The 22,777-nt window shown below is 35.9% G+C and overlaps 3 protein-coding genes and 3 long non-coding RNA genes across 15 annotated transcripts; 3 read left to right on the top strand and 3 right to left on the bottom strand.

Moving 5' to 3' along the window:
- Positions 1 to 3: 3 nt before the first annotated feature.
- LOC149625103 (uncharacterized) lies at positions 4 to 5,625 on the bottom strand. Of its 6 annotated transcripts, none has more exons than XR_016374538.1 (8): positions 5,311 to 5,625; positions 3,810 to 4,638; positions 3,519 to 3,735; positions 3,304 to 3,439; positions 3,034 to 3,239; positions 2,796 to 2,926; positions 498 to 2,707; positions 4 to 405 (listed from the first exon to the last, which is right to left on the bottom strand). It is a non-coding gene; the product is annotated as an uncharacterized LOC149625103 (long non-coding RNA). The 6 variants fall into 6 exon arrangements; XR_016374536.1 differs by having other exon boundaries at positions 498 to 1,062; positions 1,137 to 2,707; positions 3,810 to 5,621; XR_016374535.1 differs by having other exon boundaries at positions 3,810 to 5,622.
- A 583-nt stretch (positions 5,626 to 6,208) lies between these two features.
- Positions 6,209 to 11,937, top strand: LOC149625102 (uncharacterized). 2 transcript variants are annotated; one of them, XR_016374530.1, is made up of 3 exons: positions 6,209 to 8,923; positions 8,998 to 9,562; positions 9,655 to 11,937. It is a non-coding gene; the product is annotated as an uncharacterized LOC149625102 (long non-coding RNA). The 2 variants fall into 2 exon arrangements; XR_016374529.1 differs by having other exon boundaries at positions 6,209 to 9,562.
- On the bottom strand, positions 10,131 to 12,502 carry LOC149625101 (uncharacterized). 4 transcript variants are annotated; one of them, XR_016374527.1, is made up of 6 exons: positions 12,221 to 12,495; positions 11,916 to 12,042; positions 11,623 to 11,828; positions 10,775 to 10,897; positions 10,400 to 10,673; positions 10,131 to 10,326 (listed from the first exon to the last, which is right to left on the bottom strand). It is a non-coding gene; the product is annotated as an uncharacterized LOC149625101 (long non-coding RNA). The 4 variants fall into 4 exon arrangements; XR_016374528.1 differs by having other exon boundaries at positions 11,788 to 11,828; positions 12,221 to 12,490; XR_016374525.1 differs by having other exon boundaries at positions 10,775 to 11,828; positions 12,221 to 12,502.
- A 107-nt stretch (positions 12,503 to 12,609) lies between these two features.
- Positions 12,610 to 19,141, top strand: eIF2Bdelta (eukaryotic translation initiation factor 2B subunit delta). The gene is made up of 11 exons (XM_089851864.1): positions 12,610 to 12,726; positions 13,084 to 13,731; positions 14,211 to 14,250; positions 14,350 to 14,544; positions 16,115 to 16,253; positions 16,333 to 16,524; positions 16,584 to 16,814; positions 17,370 to 17,461; positions 17,732 to 17,817; positions 18,585 to 18,765; positions 18,823 to 19,141. Exons 1-11 carry the CDS (start codon positions 12,715 to 12,717, stop codon positions 19,062 to 19,064), a joined length of 2,058 nt encoding a protein of 685 aa, XP_089707990.1. The 5' UTR covers positions 12,610 to 12,714; the 3' UTR covers positions 19,065 to 19,141.
- Positions 19,138 to 21,221, bottom strand: Uqcc1 (Ubiquinol-cytochrome c reductase complex assembly factor 1). The gene is made up of 9 exons (XM_089851865.1): positions 21,004 to 21,221; positions 20,817 to 20,908; positions 20,658 to 20,756; positions 20,474 to 20,546; positions 20,195 to 20,252; positions 20,018 to 20,126; positions 19,875 to 19,955; positions 19,691 to 19,804; positions 19,138 to 19,282 (listed from the first exon to the last, which is right to left on the bottom strand). The coding sequence occupies exons 1-9, from the start codon at positions 21,029 to 21,031 to the stop codon at positions 19,193 to 19,195; spliced, it is 744 nt and encodes a 247-aa protein (XP_089707991.1). The 5' UTR covers positions 21,032 to 21,221; the 3' UTR covers positions 19,138 to 19,192.
- Positions 21,222 to 21,272: 51 nt separating this feature from the next.
- Positions 21,273 to 22,756, top strand: MED30 (Mediator complex subunit 30). The gene is made up of 5 exons (XM_089851866.1): positions 21,273 to 21,698; positions 21,768 to 21,894; positions 21,956 to 22,123; positions 22,198 to 22,293; positions 22,595 to 22,756. The coding sequence occupies exons 1-5, from the start codon at positions 21,457 to 21,459 to the stop codon at positions 22,691 to 22,693; spliced, it is 732 nt and encodes a 243-aa protein (XP_089707992.1). The 5' UTR covers positions 21,273 to 21,456; the 3' UTR covers positions 22,694 to 22,756.
- The last annotated feature ends 21 nt before the right edge of the window (positions 22,757 to 22,777 follow it).

Raw genomic sequence — 22,777 nt, 5'->3', positions numbered from 1 at the left:
TAATTGTTTCGAGGTAATAAAAATCTTTATTTTCTATTTAATTACAGGATTTGCTTCAATTAAAAATGAGAAATCAACATTAGCGACTTGGGGGAATTAGGCAACGGAAAACGAGTCTGTGAATAGGAGACGTCTTCATGGGGGACATGGACGTCTCGTTGATTATATCTATCAAAATAGTTATTATGAGAGGCTAAAAAACCATTTCCGCACTAAATCAAGGTAGATTTCAAGTTTTAAAAGAGTTAAAACAGCCATAATTGCATCCTGAAGCAGTACAGTAAGCAGACGACAAGACAAGAACAGCTGAGCTAGCCCTAGCAGCGATGAAAAACTTATTTACAGCCCGCCTTAATTACAATCTGTAATCGCTGTCTGCAACGTCGCCTGCTAGCGTGGAGATTCCTGAAAAACACTTTAGTTTACTTATTTATCTATTTTAAATTAAACTGGATTTGCGAATTGAACTATTACACTCGCGCTAGTTAATTACTTACGTCTTTAATGTTTAATTTTTATATTACGTCAAATCAGACTTAGAAATAGCACACGTCCACTGGTCCAAAACCAAGCCTTGACTAGTTTTTTAATTCAAAAAGTGGGGGTTACTGGTCCTCGGGACCAGTTTATTAATTACAAATCTATAGGAGAACAAAGGCTGGGACCACTCCGGAGACCGGTTTATTATTTAGGACAATAGGGGGGTCACTGGTCCCAAGGACTAGTTTAAAAATTATCCTTATTTCTAAGTCTGCGTCAAATATCTTCAAAATCATTTGCCGGTTACTGTTAGTCTGCAACGTCGTCTGCTAGCGTGGAGATTCCTTAAAGACACTTTAATATACTTGTTTATCTATTTAAAATTAAACTGGATTTGCCAATTAAACTAATTACACACGCGCTAGTTAATTCCTTGCGTATTTAATGTTTAATTTTTTTTATATTGCCTCAAATTTCAATAAAATCAATTGCCTGTTGAAAATAATTTTGATTTATTTACAGCCCGCCTTAATTACAATCTGTAATCGCAGTCTGCAACGTCGTCTGCTAGCGTGGAGATTCCTGAAAGACACTTAAATTTACTTGTTTACCTATCTTAAATTAAACTGGATTTGCCAATTAAACTAATTACACACGCGCTAGTTAATTCCTTGCGTATTTAATGTTTAATTTTTATATTACGTCAAATATCTTCTAAACATTTGCTTGTTAGTCTGCAACGTCGTCTGCTAGCGTGGAGATTCCTTAAAGACACTTTAATTTACTTGTTTACCTATCTTAAATTAAACTGGATTTGCCAATTAAACTAATTACACACGCGCTAGTTAATTCCTTGCGTATTTAATGTTTAATTTTTATATTACGTCAAATATCTTCAAAATCATTTGCCTGTTGAAAATCATTTTGATTTATTTACAGCCCTCTTAACTTCGGGGTTTAAAAATAAATTACGCGATGTCTGAATCGTCGTCTGCTAGGAAAGTGATTCCCGAAAAACGTTTAATTTTTTAATTAAGAAATTAAAGTTAAAATAAAAGAAATATTTCAGATTTCTAAAGTGAATTCGTTGATTATTAACAGATTTAGGTTTTATATTTCATCTATATTGTACAAAGGTTCTCAACGCCCTAAACCCTGTCTATCCAATAAGCGATAGACTGAATATTCTTTATAGAAGTGCACTAACTAAAGTTAATATATTTTGTCTTGTTTTTTACCTACTTTCTAATTGCAATTTTCCCCTTTAATTTACTGTAGCCGTTCATAGTATTTATGTTCAGACTATTTCGAGTGAAATATATTTAATTTATTTAGTGAAATAGCTCAACAAGCGCTTGTCTTATGATCCTGGGACTACTTCCATTGGATTCCTCTTAGGCTTTTTAAGACAGATTAGACTAAACAAATTTAATTTAATTGCTGTTTTAATGCTAAATATACGTTGAAAACATGAATGTTATACAAATCCCGCTTTAGTTTTGGACATTTAGTATAATAATTAATTAACGCTTAGTTGTAGAGGGGTGAAATTGGCTCCATTGGAACTGTGAGGTCCGATTCATCCAGATTTCATGTAATTCAATAACTATCGAAGCTAATTACTATGACAACAAAATAAAATAACCGTAAAGCTACATTATGAAAAGTTCTCCCAAAAATACTCTTCGATCGAGATTTTATTCCAGTGTTGTAGCCCTAGAGGTTTCATGCATTTGGAAAGTTAAGGTTTTTATGGATTTATTTTGCGTTTCTTTCTTAATTACGGCTCGTATTTAGGGTCATTTAACAAGAAAAAGATTTTTCCTGATTAAATTCAGGCTCAGGAATCCGAAAAAAATGGTTTTAATTGCGTACGGTTTTTTCACGTACTTTTTTTGCATAAACTCGCGTGTTACAGTTCAATAACTTGCTCCAATATACCCAAAAACACATCACTTTAATTAAGATAAAACTAATTAAAGTCATTAAAGAAGAAACACCATATCAGGCGTTCAAGGGGCTAACCAACACAAATCAAACTCCATTGTAAGATATAAAACATAACTAACATTATTCTACCTAAAAAATCGTTGTGAAAATTAATTAAACTAATTTTAGACAGCAAATAATGTGTTTGAATTTTCCATCATTTCGAGCATTGGCAGCGTATGTTATTTTCCAATAGATATTAATACTTCTTTGCCACAGCCATGCTACTACTCGCATTCTGTTAAAAAAAAAGATATATGTATATTTTTCTTTCTCCGTACCCCCGTTGCGACTTCCAACTAGTTTTTTCCAGTTCAACAACCAACCCTAGTTGACAGTAAACACATTAGGTTTATAATTCCCTCCTTCCTTTCCTAGGACTCCCAGGATGAATACTTTACTACCCTTCAGAGGCAAAAATATTTCTCGAAAGAGAAAAAATATCAGAGTTACGAACCTGCAAAGTTTAGTGTGAAAATTATAAGTAACAGTCTAACCCCAAGTTGAGCATTTTCCTTAATTAAGGCGTCTAATTACGGTATATTAACAAGGAAAATATATTACCTGATAAATGTTAAGTCGAGGAATAGGAAAAAAATGCTTTCAGAACCGAATTAAAAAATTTCACCGAGTTTTCCTTCAATTTTATTAAAAAAATACAAATTTGAATGAGTTTTCATAGACTTTCATCCGCGAGTATTTTTGAAACTTCATAGACTTTCCCTTGGTGAGTAGTTTTGAAACTGGCCTTCTTAGACTGCCCCGTTGGACTATAGGATAGAAACAGAGTTACGAGCCTGCAAAGTATAATCTAACGCTATTTCTATTGCTCACGTTTTTTGCTTAATTACTCGGCCCCTGTTTGTCTCTAGCCTTAAGTTTATAGTACGCTTAGATGGGGACAAATTGGACTCAAAGGGCATCCCCGTATCTCTTGTAGAACAAGAGTTACGAGCCATAAAACCTAAGCCTAACGTAAACCATTTGGAGTTAGTTCAATTTTAATGCTATAATAATTGGACACCATAATTAATTAAAGAGGTACTTACCAGGCATTAAGCGAACAGTTTCTCGAGTTTCTTAAAACTGCGTGAGCCCCCACCAAGTTATCTTTCAGCAGAGAAAGCTGTACAGCTCCTTGCCAAGTGCCAACTCGCCACGCATGTCTCTCGAGTTTGACTGAAGATAACAGCTTCTACTCGCATAACACGACGCCCCAAGCACTTCCGAGGGGCTGTTTACATCCATTATAGCAGCGGGTTGCCCCTAATATTAAATTAAAATGTCTTAATTACACTTAAATAGGCCTATCTTCCGTTCTAACTAAGCCTTGGCCCTACTGTCATTGCTTAAACCTTGGTCCTTCTTTTCCTTAATCATTGCTTTTTCGATTACCTTTGGTCTATAGATCTGAATAAAACACGAGAGTTTCTTTCACGGAATCGTGGTTTGTACACTTCTTAACCATTTTTAATTGCAATTAACGCGAGAACTTGGTTAAATTAAACTAAATACAAGCGCAAACACGTAAGGAACATGACCTTAATACCACAGCGTACGACAGGCTGCCAGGCAGGCAGCTCGGCCGCGGATAAGACCGGAAATAAGCACAGAGCATAAAGCGTCGTATTAATTAATTTTTAATGTCCAATAATGCTTTTTAAAACTAAAGGGGTGTCACTGGACATTTTAACTAATAAATGTTTTTAGTTTTTATAGGTTACCACGTCACGACGACAGTTACGATACAATGAAGGCGATTCCGGTGATGTAGTTTTCCATTCTCGCTCAAGCTATACTTGTGGCGGTATTTTTGAATTTGAGATTTCTGTAATTTTTTTATTTTCTATTTTAAACCCTAATTAAACTTACATTATGGCTCAAATTTGATTGCATTAACTAAACAGAGGTCGAGAAATCCGAAAATGTTGGTTTTGAGTTCGTACATCTGATATGTTTTGAAATATTGACCTCCGAACTTGTAACATTAAAAGTTAAATTATGCAAATTCTATAAACAATTTTTAAACTTTCTCTACGTCATTTTGTAGATATTTTGATGCTGAATTCAACTCGAGTAACCCCGTACAGATCGGGTTAGTAGTTTAGGCCCTATCTCACTCACTAGTTTCCCGCCATTTTGAAAAATGGCGGCAAAAGCACAAAGAGGCTGTAAATGGATAAATCAGTCGAAATGAGTAAATAATCGCAATCAGTTTCATCGAAATCGGCGGAATTTAAATCAGGAACATTAATAATCAGTTTTAAACCTCGTTTCTAACGCCATTAATCTGATTTTTCAATATGACACTCTAAACGGGTCACGTGACAATACGCGATAAAAATATTCCGTTAAAAATCAAGATAATTAAGGTTTAAACTCTATTTAACGAATATCAACGTAACTCGATACCAAGGATCTACTGCCAGACCTTAGGCTATAGCGTTTATAGTCGCAACACAGTTAGGTTGAAACCAAAAACGGACATGGCCTTAATTAGCGCAATAACGAATGAACCGCTAGTCGCACGATATTTGGACCACTTTCATTCGATTCCTCACAGTTTTCTACGTCAGAATCGGTTAATTAAGATTAAAGTAATGTTAATTAGAAAGGCAAAAAGACGTTGGAAAGAAAAAAAACTGAAAAAACCGGCTGCGTTTCGAGACGTTTAATGGCGTAGTTAATTAACGCTTAGTCGTAGAGAGACGCGATTAGCACCATCGGAATCAGGAGGTTTTAATCATTCAGATTAAGTGTATTTAATTTAATTAATTAAGTTAATTTCGATGGGAAATTAAAAATAACCGAAAATTGAAATTGCGAAAAATTCTCTCTCACCTAGCGTTTCAACCGAGTCTGTCATCCATAGACTTCTGATGCGTTTGCATAGGCTTAAATTTGGAGTTTTAAAAATTGGTTTTTCCCTTAATTAAGGCGTCTAATTAAGGTATATTAACAAGGAAAATATATTTCCTGATTAACTTTAAGGCGAGGAATCGGAAAAAAATGGTTTCAGAACTGTACAGCCACGTTTTTGGCCACCTCGTTCATTGTAGGCCAATTCGCGTATCACCAATCGATTCGTCGGCTAAAACTACCCCGAACTCGATATCGGAATAATTAATATAGGCCTAATTACAGCCATAAAACGAGAAAAACCCTCCTTATCCGCCCTTCTAAGGTTCAAAATGTCTCTAAATGAACCCTATCCTACGCTGGACTTCGTAACTAACGGTAATCAGTAAAAAATTGCGGTTAAAATTAATTAAAATGATTTTTTAAGCCCAAATAACGAATTTCGTTCGATTTCGTTTTCGAGTAATGGCACCCAGTTTTACTTTGCTGTAAGGTTAACGCTAGTAAGTCACGGCGCTGCCACTACCGCTGGACGAAGTAAAAAAAAGATTATTTTTCCAACTTTTTCCTCTCTAGTCTAGGACGCGACTAAGCAGATAGCGCCAGCAAGCGCAGGGAGGAATAAGAGAGGCTAACGCGTTCACTTTTAAGTTGAGTTGGTATCGTACGTCTGTGTTCTTAAAGTTTGCGTAAAAAGAGGGGGGCAGACAGCGGTAACGGGAGGGATAAGCAGTGTTGAAAAAACTGAGGTCAATAATCGCGAGACCCTCCGTAAAACAAGTCGTACCACCGCGAGAAAACCGAAGCGAAGTTTGTCTGTCCGATTTGGGACGAGGGGTTTTCAAATTATTCATATCACCTGGTATTTACTTCTGATATCACACGAATCACTTCCCGAATCTAGCAAATCACTTAAATCGCTATGAAATCAATCAAATCGTTCAACTCGCGGCACGTATCAGTGAAATAGATAGTAAATCATTCAAATCACTATAAAAACCAGTGAAATTACTATACAAAGCAGGCAAATCAAGAAATCATCAATTCAATCAAATTATTATTAAAATCACTAGCAAATCCATCAAATCCTCGTTTAGTCCCAGCCATTATAATTCAAATCAATTCCAAATACTTAAAATCACATAAATCACACCGAAGAAGACGCATTTGACTCGATTAAACACCATTTATTTCATAAAATACAAATAATTTTAAGGGACAAATTAATTTTCAATTTGTTCTATCCTTTATTACTTACCGTTCACTAATTAACAGCCTCGTAAGTTATTAAAGGGCAAGTTTGAAGCCAGCCAGACAAGAAATTGACGTTAAAGGAGAGATCTAATTTCCAGAGCTAAAACTAATTTATTTAACTTTATCTTTTGAAAATAATTTTCTAAAAATACTAAACTTAGAGCAATTAATTTTAAACTTTTCCACATTAATTTAAATGTATCAGCTCAAGTTTCAGGCTAATCGAATTTCTGGTTCCGAAGATACCTTTCAGATGAGATGGTTCACTATTTTCAAAGGAGAGAAAAAATATTTTGTTAGTATTATATCTTTCTTTCTCCGTACCCCCGTTGCGACTTCCAACTGGTTTTTTCCAGTTCAACAACCAACCCTAGTTGAATTTTACGCTTTTAGCTCGATATTTAGAGTTAAAAGGCTCGTTATAAAAATTGAGGACGCTTCCCCTCATCTGGTTTGTATTGTGGTGTGGGAACCAATGTAAAATGAAGTTCGGAGCAATGTTATTTTTTACTTTAAACATAAATGTCAGAATATCTAGGTAATAACCATATTCTACATTTGCCGTAATTCTTGCAGCCGTGGCTGATTCATATTTATGGGACCAAGCTATTACTTTTGCACACCGGTTATGCAGTTTTCCTAATCTGGTCTGATTTTCCTTGCTGGAGTTCCCTCCTTCCTTTCCTAGGACTCCCAGGATGAATACTTTAGTACCCTTCAGAGGCAAAAATATTTCTCGAAAGAGAAAAAATATCTTTTTTTTTTAACAGAATGCGAGTAGTAGCATGGCTGTGGCAAAGAAGTATTAATATCTATTGGAAAATAACATACGCTGCCAATGCTCGAAATGATGGAAAATTCAAACACATTATTTGCTGTCTAAAATTAGTTTAATTAATTTTCACAACGATTTTTTAGGTAGAATAATGTTAGTTATGTTTTATATCTTACAATGGAGTTTGATTTGTGTTGGTTAGCCCCTTGAACGCCTGATATGGTGTTTCTTCTTTAATGACTTTAATTAGTTTTATCTTAATTAAAGTGATGTGTTTTTGGGTATATTGGAGCAAGTTATTGAACTGTAACACGCGAGTTTATGCAAAAAAAGTACGTGAAAAAACCGTACGCAATTAAAACCATTTTTTTCGGATTCCTGAGCCTGAATTTAATCAGGAAAAATCTTTTTCTTGTTAAATGACCCTAAATACGAGCCGTAATTAAGAAAGAAACGCAAAATAAATCCATAAAAACCTTAACTTTCCAAATGCATGAAACCTCTAGGGCTACAACACTGGAATAAAATCTCGATCGAAGAGTATTTTTGGGAGAACTTTTCATAATGTAGCTTTACGGTTATTTTATTTTGTTGTCATAGTAATTAGCTTCGATAGTTATTGAATTACATGAAATCTGGATGAATCGGACCTCACAGTTCCAATGGAGCCAATTTCACCCCTCTACAACTAAGCGTTAATTAATTATTATACTAAATGTCCAAAACTAAAGCGGGATTTGTATAACATTCATGTTTTCAACGTATATTTAGCATTAAAACAGCAATTAAATTAAATTTGTTTAGTCTAATCTGTCTTAAAAAGCCTAAGAGGAATCCAATGGAAGTAGTCCCAGGATCATAAGACAAGCGCTTGTTGAGCTATTTCACTAAATAAATTAAATATATTTCACTCGAAATAGTCTGAACATAAATACTATGAACGGCTACAGTAAATTAAAGGGGAAAATTGCAATTAGAAAGTAGGTAAAAAACAAGACAAAATATATTAACTTTAGTTAGTGCACTTCTATAAAGAATATTCAGTCTATCGCTTATTGGATAGACAGGGTTTAGGGCGTTGAGAACCTTTGTACAATATAGATGAAATATAAAACCTAAATCTGTTAATAATCAACGAATTCACTTTAGAAATCTGAAATATTTCTTTTATTTTAACTTTAATTTCTTAATTTAAAAATTAAACGTTTTTCGGGAATCACTTTCCTAGCAGACGACGATTCAGACATCGCGTAATTTATTTTTAAACCCCGAAGTTAAGAGGGCTGTAAATAAATCAAAATGATTTTCAACAGGCAAATGATTTTGAAGATATTTGACGTAATATAAAAATTAAACATTAAATACGCAAGGAATTAACTAGCGCGTGTGTAATTAGTTTAATTGGCAAATCCAGTTTAATTTAAGATAGGTAAACAAGTAAATTAAAGTGTCTTTAAGGAATCTCCACGCTAGCAGACGACGTTGCAGACTAACAAGCAAATGTTTAGAAGATATTTGACGTAATATAAAAATTAAACATTAAATACGCAAGGAATTAACTAGCGCGTGTGTAATTAGTTTAATTGGCAAATCCAGTTTAATTTAAGATAGGTAAACAAGTAAATTTAAGTGTCTTTCAGGAATCTCCACGCTAGCAGACGACGTTGCAGACTGCGATTACAGATTGTAATTAAGGCGGGCTGTAAATAAATCAAAATTATTTTCAACAGGCAATTGATTTTATTGAAATTTGAGGCAATATAAAAAAAATTAAACATTAAATACGCAAGGAATTAACTAGCGCGTGTGTAATTAGTTTAATTGGCAAATCCAGTTTAATTTTAAATAGATAAACAAGTATATTAAAGTGTCTTTAAGGAATCTCCACGCTAGCAGACGACGTTGCAGACTAACAGTAACCGGCAAATGATTTTGAAGATATTTGACGCAGACTTAGAAATAAGGATAATTTTTAAACTAGTCCTTGGGACCAGTGACCCCCATATTGTCCTAAATAATAAACCGGTCTCCGGAGTGGTCCCAGCCTTTGTTCTCCTATAGATTTGTAATTAATAAACTGGTCCCGAGGACCAGTAACCCCCACTTTTTGAATTAAAAAACTAGTCAAGGCTTGGTTTTGGACCAGTGGACGTGTGCTATTTCTAAGTCTGATTTGACGTAATATAAAAATTAAACATTAAAGACGTAAGTAATTAACTAGCGCGAGTGTAATAGTTCAATTCGCAAATCCAGTTTAATTTAAAATAGATAAATAAGTAAACTAAAGTGTTTTTCAGGAATCTCCACGCTAGCAGGCGACGTTGCAGACAGCGATTACAGATTGTAATTAAGGCGGGCTGTAAATAAGTTTTTCATCGCTGCTAGGGCTAGCTCAGCTGTTCTTGTCTTGTCGTCTGCTTACTGTACTGCTTCAGGATGCAATTATGGCTGTTTTAACTCTTTTAAAACTTGAAATCTACCTTGATTTAGTGCGGAAATGGTTTTTTAGCCTCTCATAATAACTATTTTGATAGATATAATCAACGAGACGTCCATGTCCCCCATGAAGACGTCTCCAATTCACAGACTCGTTTTCCGTTGCCTAATTCCCCCAAGTCGCTAATGTTGATTTCTCATTTTTAATTGAAGCAAATCCTGTAATTAAATAGAAAATAAAGATTTTTATTACCTCGAAACAATTACAGCGTTCTCTTTTCACTCTAAATATTTTATTGAAAACTCTAGATTCATTATTTTGCAAGAAAACGGAAAATTTCTACTATTTTAAAATTTCTTTAATTTTAATCTTATAATAAATTCATTTAATCAGGCTCATAAGGGGTTGAAACAAACAGAATTAAAAATAACGATTAATGTTCCATAAATTTTTATCAATCACAAGATTAGTGGGAAAAACTGGATTTTCTGGTTGGGATTGTGTTGCGGTGAAACCCTTTGTAAAAGGAAACCTAAAACAATTTAAGATTATTCAAATTAACGGTTAAGCTATTATGTACACTTTAAAAATAATAAAAACCTCACCGTAGTTGTATTAAATGGTCTGAAAAGAAGACATCAGCGAGTTGAAAATAATGATAAGGACGTGACGAAAGAAAGTCTTGGTTCAAAGAAGCTTGGTTAGTTTTATTTCGAAAAACTAATACTTCGGAGAATCGGCGTTGCAATCTCGTGAATAACAAGGACTTTGTTGTCCATCTCACTCCTTGGGTAGTCTTTGTATCATGGAGTCACGTGGTGCCTTTGACATATTCCAAAGAATTCTTATTCACCGGTGAAGCCTTCTTTGCAAAAGAAACTGCAGGAAATAAAATATGATTTGCTTCTTTTTGGTTCCAATTAATTTCCAACATTTGAACATTAATTCTTATTCTATTTCGTGTCCCTTTAAATACCAACCTTTTCGACCGCGTTACCTCCTTTCAAAGAGTTTTCAGCTTCGTCTAGAGTGTTCCTTCAACTACACTCGGCTCTCTTTTGCAATATACCAATGATGAGAAACGCAATAAGTTGGCCACTTTTCTGAAAATTTGAGGTTGCAATTTTAGTCTATAGAGCAAGAATTGGAATTAAATGAGTATAATGATTTCGCAAAAGTCTGTGACGTTATTCTAATTGACTGTGTCATACTCAAATTTCGTGTCCCTTTAAGAGGGAAATAGGGAACTTTTAAACAATAATCGTTAACAACGCTTCATCGTTTCCAATTAAAGTGGCTCGAAATCTAGGGGCGTGGTCTAGTACTAACTACAGAAGCTATGGGCGGGGCTTCATCGTCTAACAGAAAATAAGAACCTCCCGTGCATCCTTGAACTAAATAGCTAAAGCCCACGATAGTACTAATTGCGCTTCATCATTTCCAATTAAAGAGGGTTGAAGTCATGGGGGCGTGGAGCATTTAAAACTACAGACGGTATGGGCGGGGCGTGGTCTATTTACAGCTACAAAAGGTAAGGTATGGGCGGGGCTTCGTCTATTTACAACTACAAAAGGTAAGGTATGGCCGGGGCGTGGTCTATTTACAACTACAAAAGGTAAGGTAAGGGCGGGGCATGGTCTATTTACAACTACAAAAGGTAAGGTAAGGGCGGGGCATGGTCTATTTACAACTACAAAAGGTAAGGTAAGGGCGGGGCATGGTCTATTTACAACTACAAAAGGTAAGGTAAGGGCGGGGCATGGTCTATTTACAACTACAAAAGGTAAGGTATGGGCGGGGCTTTGTCTATCATCAAATAGGAAACTACCATGTCTACTTGCGCTAAATAGACAGCCTACGCCATTGAGAGACGTTTTTGCGGCGAAAGGCTCTCGCCCCACCCCTTATCATCAAGTCATAATGACAATGGTGGCTATCAATCATGTTACATATTGCCGCTACCGATATGCTCCAATTAATAACAATTATTTACAAATTTTCAGTGGAAACGGAACGGGATGAAGATCTTTTAGCCTAAAAAAAACATGCAAGGTTAGTATGTTCTGACGGGAGTTTCAGATAAAAATGAGATTAGTTTCAATTACTATGACGTTTATTTACCGTTATTTGAGTTAATTTGACTTGATTAAGGCGGGGGGGGGGGTGTAATGATTAACTCCTAATCTTCTTGATGTTCGTTGAAACTGCAATAAGCAACGGCTTTCAGTGCTCCGTAGTTAAGAAAAATCTGAAATTATGTAGTTTTTTTCAATTTTAATTAAATTAACAATGGAACTATGCATTTAAGAATGATTCCCCTTAATTAAAAATGCAAAATATGTATTTAATAACGCGAAACCGCAAGGAAAACAATCCTAAGCCTTAGTCGATTATCATGAAAAACAATTGTTATTCAAAATACTTACGTTTCTCTCGCTTCGGTGATGTTAAAACAAATAAATTAAACTATAGAAGGTTGAAACATATAGTTCTGAAAAACATTAGTCGCATAGAATTAAATATAAAATCTTCAAACTGCATCTAAATTAATTCTACGAGCTACTACGAGTACGATTCGAAGGCAGCCATCTTTTTTATTTATTTAAACAGGAAGTTGGGGAGTATAACCCGCCTAAAGAACAGCCAGCCTTTGGCAGTGCATTACGAGAATGATCATTGTGGTCGATATTTGACTCTTGGAATACCTCCATAGAGATAGGACGGAACTTAAGCATAGCCCCCTGGATCACGCGACGCAGGCTGCTCGCGCTATATAGCAGCCTGCGTCCGCGAGTCGCGTGATCCAGGGGGCTATGACTTAAGTTACGAACGGACTGTGATCTGTGAAATACTGTCTGTGAGTTACGATTAAATACGATAATAACATTTCGTCATTTCTTAACGATTTTGTGGTGGAACAATGGAAAATTCCGTAAGTTTTCCATATATATTAACGTAAATTAATTTTTAACTTTAGATAATACTCGTTGATTTTAATATCGTAATCCGTAAGCCATCTCTTGCATTGCATGTGCAAATGTGCATTAATTAATATTAAGCCTTGGTCAGCTAAACGTATGTTATTGTTATGTTATTGACAGACTTACTGTTGAGTGTTGACCCTTTAACAAGACGTCACGTCAATAATTAGAATTTAAGATTATTATAATAGAAATCAATTAATGCGAGCCATTAAAATTTAAATACTTAACCCTAAAAATCATGACACGTTTGAAAGATGAATTAACATTTGCTTTAGTCCTAAATTTGGGCCAATGTTTTTATTTAGAAAAAACCCACCGAGGCTGCAGCAGCTTCTGGTAATCCTTCCGAACATTCTAAGAAGAAACGTAAACGTAATAAGAAACAGAACACGCCACAAAATCAAGTGACGAAAGCTGAAACCCCAGATAACCTCCATGAAAACAATATCATTAAAAATACAAACTCCCCAAGTCCAAATTCAAATTCTCCTCGCAGCGTTGAGGGTGTAGTTAGTGGTTCGGATAAAAAATCGAACGTAAATACAGCAAATGCTAAGCCTGCCCCAAATCCTAATGAACCTACGAGTAGTAAGAAAGTTAAAGGTGACGGTGGTAGTAAACCTCCTACAATGGCTAACCCTCCCAAATGTCCCCCAGTAGCGAACAAGAGCCCTTTATTTCAATGGTCTAGAAAAGAAAATAATATGAACTTAGCGGTGGAAGAAAATCATAATAATTTGGTGCTCGAAACAAACTCAATGAACTCGGATACTTCCCGGCCATTAGACGCAGTCAATCAAAATTATGATGAAGTTGATAACGTTAAGGTTACTTCGGTAACCGTGCAAAGCTTGGCAAATGATTTAATGCCTCAAGGGAAACGGGAAACTGATAAAGAAGTACCTCAACAGAAGACTAAAGCCCAGTTGAAAGCGGAGAGAAGAGCCGCCTTTGTGAGTCTTGAAGTTAATTATGCACTTTTAATATAACCAGAAGTATATAATACTTCTCTTCGAGAGAAGTGTACAAGCACAAAGCGGTGTAAGTGTAACGTCATTCTTCCCAACATCGGATCATTTAGAGCAAGGTTACTAAACCGAATCACATACGCGATAAACAGTTCCCTCTATTACTCTATTAGCGTTTAAATATTTGGCAAGACGCATGCATGCGCTTGTGCATTTTTGTCCCACGTCAAGACAATCAAGGTTTGTGGGATGACTGCTGGGGATTTAGTGCCAAACAATTATAAAATTCACCTTACGGTGCGATAGTTACCCACCTGTAGTTTGATGAGCGGGAAAGCAAACTAAAAGGGCTCCCTGGCCTGGGAAGAATGACGTTACATAACTAAAGTATTAAGAGGATACAGAGTGTCATCCTTCTTCTATTATCGCCTTCTGATATAACGTATTAATAATAATTGTAACAGGAAGCTGAAAAAGCTGCTCAAATTGCTGCTCAAAAAGAAGGTACTTGAGCTTCGGCATTAGTTTACTTTAATTTCTTCAAAACAAAAACAAAATGGAGGTTTTTAATGAATGACGTTGTCACATTTCACCACCAATTAGAAAAACTTCAGAAGAGCAAGGCAGATTTGAGAGCTGAGCGAAGAGCTGTACAAGAAGCTCAAAGAGCTCAAAAAACAACTGGAACTGGAGATAAACCAGATTCTGTTAAAGGCATAGCGAAACCAAATGAAAATAAGACAACGAACATTGAAAGCCAAAAGAACATTAACATTAAAAAGCCTACTGTCAAAATGGGTCAGTTTTCGGTAGATACTTCCCCGAGGGCTCGGACGTTTGTCAAAATCCCGTACACTTCGTTTGAAATCTGTTTAAAATCTCTCTCGAAAATCTCGAAATCTCACGTCAAAATCTAAAAATCTTAAAATCTCACGTCAAAATCTGAAAATTTTAAAATCTCACGTCAAAATCTGTAAATTTTAAAATCTCACGTCAAAATCTGAAAATTTTAAAATCTCACGTCAAAATCTAAAAATCCCAAAATCCCTGTTTTAAAATCTGAAAATCCCGAAATCTTCACCTAAAATACCAAAATCTCACATTAAAATCTAGAAATCCCGAAATCTTAACGTAAAATCCCGAAATCTCATCCTAAAATATCAAAATCAGAAAATCTTCTCGAAATCCGAAAATCTCCTCGAAATCTGAAAATCTCCTCAAAATCTGAAAATCTCCTTCAAAATCTGAAAATCTTATTCCAAAGCCCGAAATCTCCTTCAAAATCTGAAAATCCTAAACAAAATCCCGAAATCTTCTTCAAAATCTGAAAATCTTATTCCAAAGCCCGAAATCTCCTTCAAAATCTGAAAATCCTAAACAAAATCCCGAAATCTTCTTCAAAATCTGAAAATCGTGTTCAAAATCTGAAAATCTCCTTTTAAAATCCCGAAATCTTAAAATCTCGAACTAGATTTCCAGATTTCTAAAATCTGAGTCAGAATCTCAAAATCTTTGTCAAAATCTTGAAATCTCAAAATACCGTACACTAAAATGCCGAACGTCCGATCCCTCGTACAGGGCTCCCACCAGGTCCCTAAAAGTTCCTAAAGTCCCTATTTTCCTACAAGGTCCTTAATCTACCCTAAAATTGGTATTCGGTCCTTAAATAACCCTATTTTTATAAACCTCAGAAAAAGTATAAGGGTGACCTGAAAATGTCATGTCTGAGATTTGACCAGATCCCCAAATTTGAGGAGCTCGCTTCGCTCGCTCCGGTTATTTGTGATTTACTTAATGTTAAATTTAAACGAATTAATTGGCAAATTTTTATAACAATAGCAACTCGTGCAAAAATTATTCGACTGAATTTGGACTGGTTTTCATATATGTTCGCCATGTACGTTATTGCAAATGGTCAGAGAAATTTGTTCAAGTTGGTCAGGGAAAACTTGGAAAAGTCAGGGAATTTCATTCCAAAAATTTTGTACGAACCCTGTAAAGGCCCAAATTCTAGTTCAGTGGAATTTTTTAAAAAACAAACATGATACGAAAATAGTTACTTCTATTTAACTTAGAATAACAATATAAACTATAAACAAAAGAAAGTCAAATAATATCCTAATTTGTCGAAAAAATAGAAAAGAGTAATAGGTTCCTAACTGTTTGTGATATTTTCACAGCATAGATATCATTTTGTTTTACCAGTGGTCCCTTTTTGCTTCCTACTTTTAGAATTTAGGTCCCTATTTTACCCTATTTTTATCGTGAAAAGTCCCTTTTTCCCCTATTTATTTTTGAGATTTTGGTGGGAGCCCTGCTCGTACTTCCCTGTGAACCCTTCGCTTAACTGAGAAAATTTTCCGTTCAGTTTTGCCTGTTAAGGATCAGACATCTCCATTAAAAGGTCCATCCCCTGATAAAAAAACTAAGGGTTTACAAAGAAAGCTACGTTTGTTTTCACATTTGCCCCAACACGTATTTAGTCCGGAATTAACGGCTAGTCTTGGGTAGGAGAATGGGAAAATTGAATTTGATTGATTGCCGAATACGAATAAGTTTATGATTTGCCTTAAAAATAATTATCAGAATGGCCAGTGTTGAATTACACCCTGCGGTAATTAAAGCTGGATTACAAATGGCTCAGGGTTTGGTAACTGGTTCCAACGCTAGATGCGTTGCCTCCCTGGCAGCCTTGAAAGAAGTAATTAAGGATTACTCAACACCACCTCAAAAGGAACTATCCCGAGAACTTGACGCTACAATAACTCAACATGTTGGGTAAGTTAATGAATGATTTATTTAAATAATAATTACGTTTAATACATTTCCTTCTTCAGGTTTCTTAAAAAATGCCGACCTTTAGCGGCGAGTACTTCAAACGCGGTGAAGCGATTGAAGTTTGAAGTGACTCAAATTGATAGCACGTTCAATGACGCTAAAGCCAAGAATAAATTGAATCAATTAATAGATACGTTCATTCACGAAGAAATTATTCTTGCTAAACGAGGCATATCTCAAATTGCTGGGAAGAAAATTACTGATAATGATGTTATACTGACATACGCCTGGTAAATAAAACAAACCGCGTCTTATATAATTGCGATGCGCGTTAGGTAATTGCCGTGCTTGTTAGGTAATTGCCGTTCGCTTTAGGTTAAACGCCGTTTGCTTTAGGTTAAACGCCGTTTGCTTTAGGTTAAACGCCGTTTGCTTTAGGTTAAACGCCGTTCGCTTTAGGTTAAACGCCGTTCGCTTTAGGTTAAACGCCGTTCGCTTTAGGTTAAACGCCGTTCGCTTTAGGTTAAACGCCGTTTGCTTTAGGTTAAACGCCGTTTGCTTTAGGTTAAACGCCGTTCGCTTTAGGTTAAACGCCGTTCGCTTTAGGTTAAACGCCGTTCGCTTTAGGTTAAACGCCGTTCGCTTTAGGTTAAACGCCGTTCGCTTTAGGTTAAACGCCGTTCGCTTTAGGTTAAACGCCGTTCGCTTTAGGCTAAACGCCGTTCGCTTTAGGCTAAACGCCGTTCGCTTTAGGCTAAACGCCGTTCGCTTTAGGCTAAACGCCGTTCGCTTTAGGCAAACGCCGTGCGCGTTAGGTAATTGCAATGAGCGTTCATCTGTTACAGTTCATCATTAGTCAAACAAGTTTTATCAGACGCACATGCGACTGGCAAGAAATTCAGAGTAGTTGTTGTTGATTCACGACCTGGACTCGAAGGTAATTATGATATTTACTTGGCTTATTTATCGGGGATTGCATACGAGATGGTTTCAAAAGTATTAAGAGCTATCGTCACAAATTCCCCAAAATTAAATTTACAATAATTACTCTGCTGATGACTGTATTACCCATAAGCACCTGGTATACAGACAGATACGGAGTGAACATATTAAAATTTTCAATCGCGAAACGGTTTTAAGTTTGCCGGGAAATTAATTAATATAATGGAACTGCAACATTGTGAAATTTGCAACATTTCAATTGTAGGTTGTGAAATGCTGAGGTATCTTGTCAGTAAAGGCATTTGTTGCACTTATGTTTGGATTAACGCAGTTTCTTACGTTATTAAAGAGGTAAACTATTGTTTACTCATTCACGGCCTACTTAGATCATCTCCTCCGTCGCCTGTAAGGCCGTCCGATTTCGTGGGCGCCCTATGCTAATGGAAAAGTAGCGAAATCCCGCTAGTGCGGCAATTCTCGGGTAGGGGGCGCTCGCATCCGGGACAAACGTCTTAATACATTACTATGGGGAAACTATGCCTTAAAACTGCACTTTTTCATCGGAATTTTTCTATATTTTTTAGATGTTTTAGGAATCTAATTTTTACATATATTATTAAATCAAGTAAGAGCTATCTTTTGAAACTTATTTCATAGTTTTCCGTCCATTAGTTTTGCTGCAATCGTTATCGAAACATTCGAAGTTTCTAGCCGCGAAGTTCGAGTTTATCCGCTTCGAATGTTTCGATAACGATTGCAGCAAAACTAATGGACGGAAAATTATGAAATAAGTTTCAAAAGATAGCTCTTACTTGATTTCATAATATATGTAAAAATTAGATTCCTAAAATATCTAAAAAATATAGAAAAATTCCGATGAAAAAGTGCATTTTTAAGGCATAGTTTCCCCATAGTAATGTATTAAGACGTTTGTCCCGGATGCGAGCGCCCCCTACCCGAGAATTGCCGCACTAGCGGGATTTCGCTACTTTTCCATTAGCATAGGGCGCCCACGAAATCGGACGGCCTTACAGGCGACGGAGGAGATGATCTAAGTAGGCCGTGACTCATTTATTAGTTTAAATTACGGTAATAATCAAGTTTTTTTTTTTAATTAGGTAACCAAGGTAATTTTGGGTTGCCATTCTTTACAAGCTAATGGCTACGTCATGTCGCGCGTTGGAAGCTCCCAAGTGGCGTTAGTAGCGCATTCGAACAATGTTCCCGTCCTGGTTTGTTGCGAGACGTACAAATTTTGCGAAAGAGTTCATACCGATTCCTTTATTTGTAACGAATTAGGTAAGTCTGTTCCAGCCGCCATTGTGGTAGAAATTCTTTAGCCTTGTCATATCCTAGGCGATCCTGACAAATTCGTCACAACAACCCCGGTTCACAAAGCTCATTTGGGTAAATGGAAAGAAATCAATTCGTTAAACGTCGTCAGTCTGACGTATGACGTCATGCCCGCGCATTTAGTGACGTGCGTCATTACGGAACTTGAAATGTTACCGTGTACTTCCGTTCCAGTTGTATTGAGGGTAAAACAAGTAGCCACGCATGAAATGTATAATGATAAGTTCAGAGTGACTTATGGGTAATTAATTTATAACTTAGTTATTATTCATTTTTGTTTTTGTTCTTCTGTCGAGGAAATAAAATTCTTTACTATCGTGAATTTTAAATATTTTAATTGAAATTTTTTGTATCTACAATGATCAAATTATCTTCATATATTTTTCGAAACTTGAGTTAACGGAAGCCACGTTATCTCTCCATTATACAAATCTTCTGTTGGGATTCCTTCCAAATGCGTAATCTGTATCAAAAAGAGGTTTAATGTAATGAAAAAATAAATTAAGATTATTCACAATGCTAATGCCAAGGCTTAGTTGCTGCTGAGCTTGCTAAGCCTTGGCAGCGACATTGTCAGTAACGTGTACTGCTGCCAAGGCTTAGTTGCTGCTGAGCTTGCTAAGCCTTGGCAGCGACATTGTCAGTAATGTGTACTGCTGCCAAGGCTTAGTTGGTGCTGAGCTTGCTAAAGCCTTGGCAGCGACATTGTCAGTAACGTGTACTGCTGCCAAGGCTTAGTTGCTGCTGAGCTTGATAAGCCTTGGCAGCGACATTGTCAGTAACGTGTACTGCTGCCAAGGCTTAGTTGCTGCTGAGCTTGCTAAGCCTTGGCAGCGACATTGTCAGTAACGTGTTGTACTACTGCCATTACATTAAGACGAACGTAGTGAACTAATTTTTCGAGACAAATGGCACTTTCGCAGTCGTATGAGAAGAAATTTCGCCATAAAGCGCCAGCTAGAACAGTATCATTTGATAATAAACCCTACAAAACGGTAAATATAATTAATTTCAAGATGGCGTCGTTTATTTTTGGTAATTTAGTCACTGGGTACCTCGTCATAAGAGAATAGGGCGGCTTGATAATGTTCTAATAAGTCGTTTAAGCCTTCTTTCTTAGTGGTAGCGTCAACTTCCTAAAATATTATTGGTTATATGGGTTTATTTTAATGTTTTAAAGGGAACAGTCGCGACGTACACCCAATTTTCTAGTCCTAACATCGACGTCTTTCCATAAAGCGTCAACCATTTTATTTCTCATGAAACGACCGCGTTCTCCTTCTTTTGTTAAACGAACTTGACACATCCTTTAATATCATATTTAGCTTTAATTAATTTGCCAATTTAATTTTTGGATTAAATTATTAAAATATACCAAATATGGAGTTCGGTAATGAGGAACCATGAGAAAAATGTGTCCGGCATCTTAAATACTGAGGAAACAAAAAATATCTGCACCTTTAAGAGTATGTATGTTTATAGACTAGTGACACCCCATATTATTTCCCCATAGAGTTTAATGCAGTCAAAGGTAGGGGGCTGCCATTACCCTGTACTTAGTATAATATCTGAACCTTATAATGGTTTTAGCTTGAATATGTCAGTAGTAAGTTAATTTTTCCTTGATAACACTTTAAATTTTGATTTTTCGTACCCTCAAAAAATTCGAGGGTATTTACGTCATCGGTACATCTAGCATAGAGTACAAAGGAACTTCTCAGCAATTTCTATAATTTTTTAAAAATTGCCTGTGATTAGAGTCACTGGAATTTTTGTATGTGTCCACAGCCCACTCGATCACGCAATAGCGTGATCGAGTGGGCTGTGATGTGTCTTACACTTTTTCCAAAGAGTTTCCACGCGAGACTATCTTTAATTTGATGCAATTTTGAGGTAGTTTTACTTTGAGTTTGCATTTTAATTGGTTGAATAGGGTACTGAAAATATTTTCCTTTACTCCAAATTTGATTAGAGGAGAATTAAATTACGTAACATACAGATAATTGTGAGTGTATGTAGAGAGTTCTGCATTGTGATACCACGTATCTAGGCTGTTTTGTAATAGTGTTACCTAATTGGCGCGTTAAACCTGCAAGAATTATCTTTTTGTAACAAATGAAGATTTATGTATTTTTTGGTCATTATGTGAGTTCTCATTAAGTAATATCATAATTAAATCTTTACCATAGTTAATCCTCATTATAAATGCCATTGAAATTTTGAAAGAGGGACTAAAGTACCAGTAACCCTTTGTTTCAGGTTCAGAGAAGCAGAAACTTTAACAGAAGGCTTTAGTGCTTAGCCGAAGAATTCTATAAATTCGATGCTATGGAGTAGTATTTGAGGAGTCTTATATAGAACTTAATGGACTTTCAATGATAAGTTCCTTCTCACTCCTATTAAACCACTCCATGGTAAATTGGTAATTATTCTTTTTTATTGTCTGCTACAAGTTCTGGAGTCTAAACTGACTGCATATTTGACAATTGTTTTACTTTTGGAGTTATTTCGTTTGCATGATTCTTAGAATTAGTAATCATTGTTAAGGCAATAAAATTAATTTAAAAAACATTTTAATTACTATTAATAAATAATTATATTGCATTAAATAGTTGTTAGTTGTATAGGTCAAAGGTTATGACTTCTCCGATGCAACAACCCTATGGAAGTGGTGCAAGATTGTCACACCCCCCACAATATCAGCTTCCACCCCCTCAACCGCAAGGAATGGTGGGAATGGGGCCCATGGGTGGAGGTCACCAGTCAGGAATTGGGGTACCTGGATCCCTAGAAACCCATAATCAGTCTGGTATGGGAATGGTAGACAACTCTATGAACCCGGCTGGTAACTCTGGTCTTGGAAACTCAGGTGGTCCAGGGTAAGTAAATTCATGATTTAAGTTTAATTTTCATGATTATTTAAATAAATTTTTAATTTACGCTCATAGACAGGTTCAACCCATACAACCTCAACGTGACTTCAACACTGCTCTTCTGTGTCGAATTGGTCAAGAAACAGTGCAAGAAATTGTTGCTAAAACAACGGAACTTTTTCAGTTATTGAAAGGGCTACAGGTATGGATTAATCTCATTCTTTAGATTAACTAATTACAATACAGTTTTAATTTAATTTTAGTTGCCAAATGGTACTGCTCAAAGCCTGTCAGGTCAGGAGGAACGCAAATCAAAATGTCAGGATAGTCTCAAAAGTATCGGAGCACTCTTCAAACGTCTCAGGAGAATTTATGAGAAATGTAATGAAAATTGCTCAGGAATTGAGTATTGTAGACCAACGCATATTGAGGTAATATTACTTTTAAGTAATAGTTACTAGTTAGGCCTATTTGATTAAAATTTGGTCTATTTTTTTTTTTTCAGAGTCTGGTTCCAATGAAAGACGAAATGGACATGAAACAAGAAGAGAAAGTGACAGATGCGGTCAAATATCTCTCGGAACATCGGGATTTAGTTGAGGTTTGTTTAAATTGCGATTAATTAAACGTGACTAGTTGTTTAATTTGCCTTATTCCTGATCAGCGCCACCTACCCATAGCGGCGTCTTTGAGAACTACTGTAAACGGCAAGCCAATCAGATGTCGCTAAAATCTGGTGACGTCATTTTTGGTAAGACCCCGAGAGTGCCCGTCAGTGACGTCACCAGATTTTAGCGACTTCTGATTGGCTTGCCGATTACAGTAGTTCTCAAAGTCGCCGCTATGGGTAGGTGGCGCTGATTAGGAATAAGGCTAATTACGTTTGTCTGATTTCTTTTCAGCAAGTTGTGATGAAAAATCGTCAGTTAAAAGAAGTTATTGATTTTTTACGCACAATTATTTGGGATATAAATACTATGTTGGCCATGAGAAAAATGTAAAAATATCTTCGGTTCATTTCATTATTGTAATAAAACATGCATTTTTTGCCTTAAAATGATAAATTTTATTCGAAATAAATAAAA

Source organism: Phalangium opilio, unplaced genomic scaffold (genome assembly GCF_054372755.1).
Source record: "Phalangium opilio isolate 3A_F unplaced genomic scaffold, DU_Popi_V2 ptg000105l_1, whole genome shotgun sequence".
In the NCBI taxonomy this organism is placed as follows: domain Eukaryota; kingdom Metazoa; phylum Arthropoda; class Arachnida; order Opiliones; family Phalangiidae; genus Phalangium; species Phalangium opilio.
This window is presented reverse-complemented; position numbering and strand designations above follow the sequence as displayed.

Bases quoted from the DNA above. Each gene is read 5' to 3' on its own strand.
- eIF2Bdelta (XM_089851864.1), top strand. The intron at 14,545-16,114 runs GTCAGTTTTCGG...TTTTCCGTTCAG, and splicing joins AAAGCCTACTGTCAAAATGG to TTTTGCCTGTTAAGGATCAG. The intron at 16,815-17,369 runs GTAAATAAAACA...CATCTGTTACAG, and splicing joins GTTATACTGACATACGCCTG to TTCATCATTAGTCAAACAAG.
- Uqcc1 (XM_089851865.1), bottom strand. From the start codon at position 21,031: ATGGCATTTATAATGAGGATTAACTATG. The intron at 20,253-20,473 runs GTACGAAAAATC...TTGTTTCCTCAG, and splicing joins TACCCTCGAATTTTTTGAGG to TATTTAAGATGCCGGACACA. The intron at 19,956-20,017 runs GTACGTCGCGAC...ATAATATTTTAG, and splicing joins TTAGGACTAGAAAATTGGGT to GAAGTTGACGCTACCACTAA.
- MED30 (XM_089851866.1), top strand. From the start codon at position 21,457: ATGACTTCTCCGATGCAACAACCCTATGGAAGTGGTGCAAGATTGTCA. The intron at 21,699-21,767 runs GTAAGTAAATTC...TTACGCTCATAG, and splicing joins GGAAACTCAGGTGGTCCAGG to ACAGGTTCAACCCATACAAC. The intron at 22,124-22,197 runs GTAATATTACTT...TTTTTTTTTCAG, and splicing joins GTAGACCAACGCATATTGAG to AGTCTGGTTCCAATGAAAGA.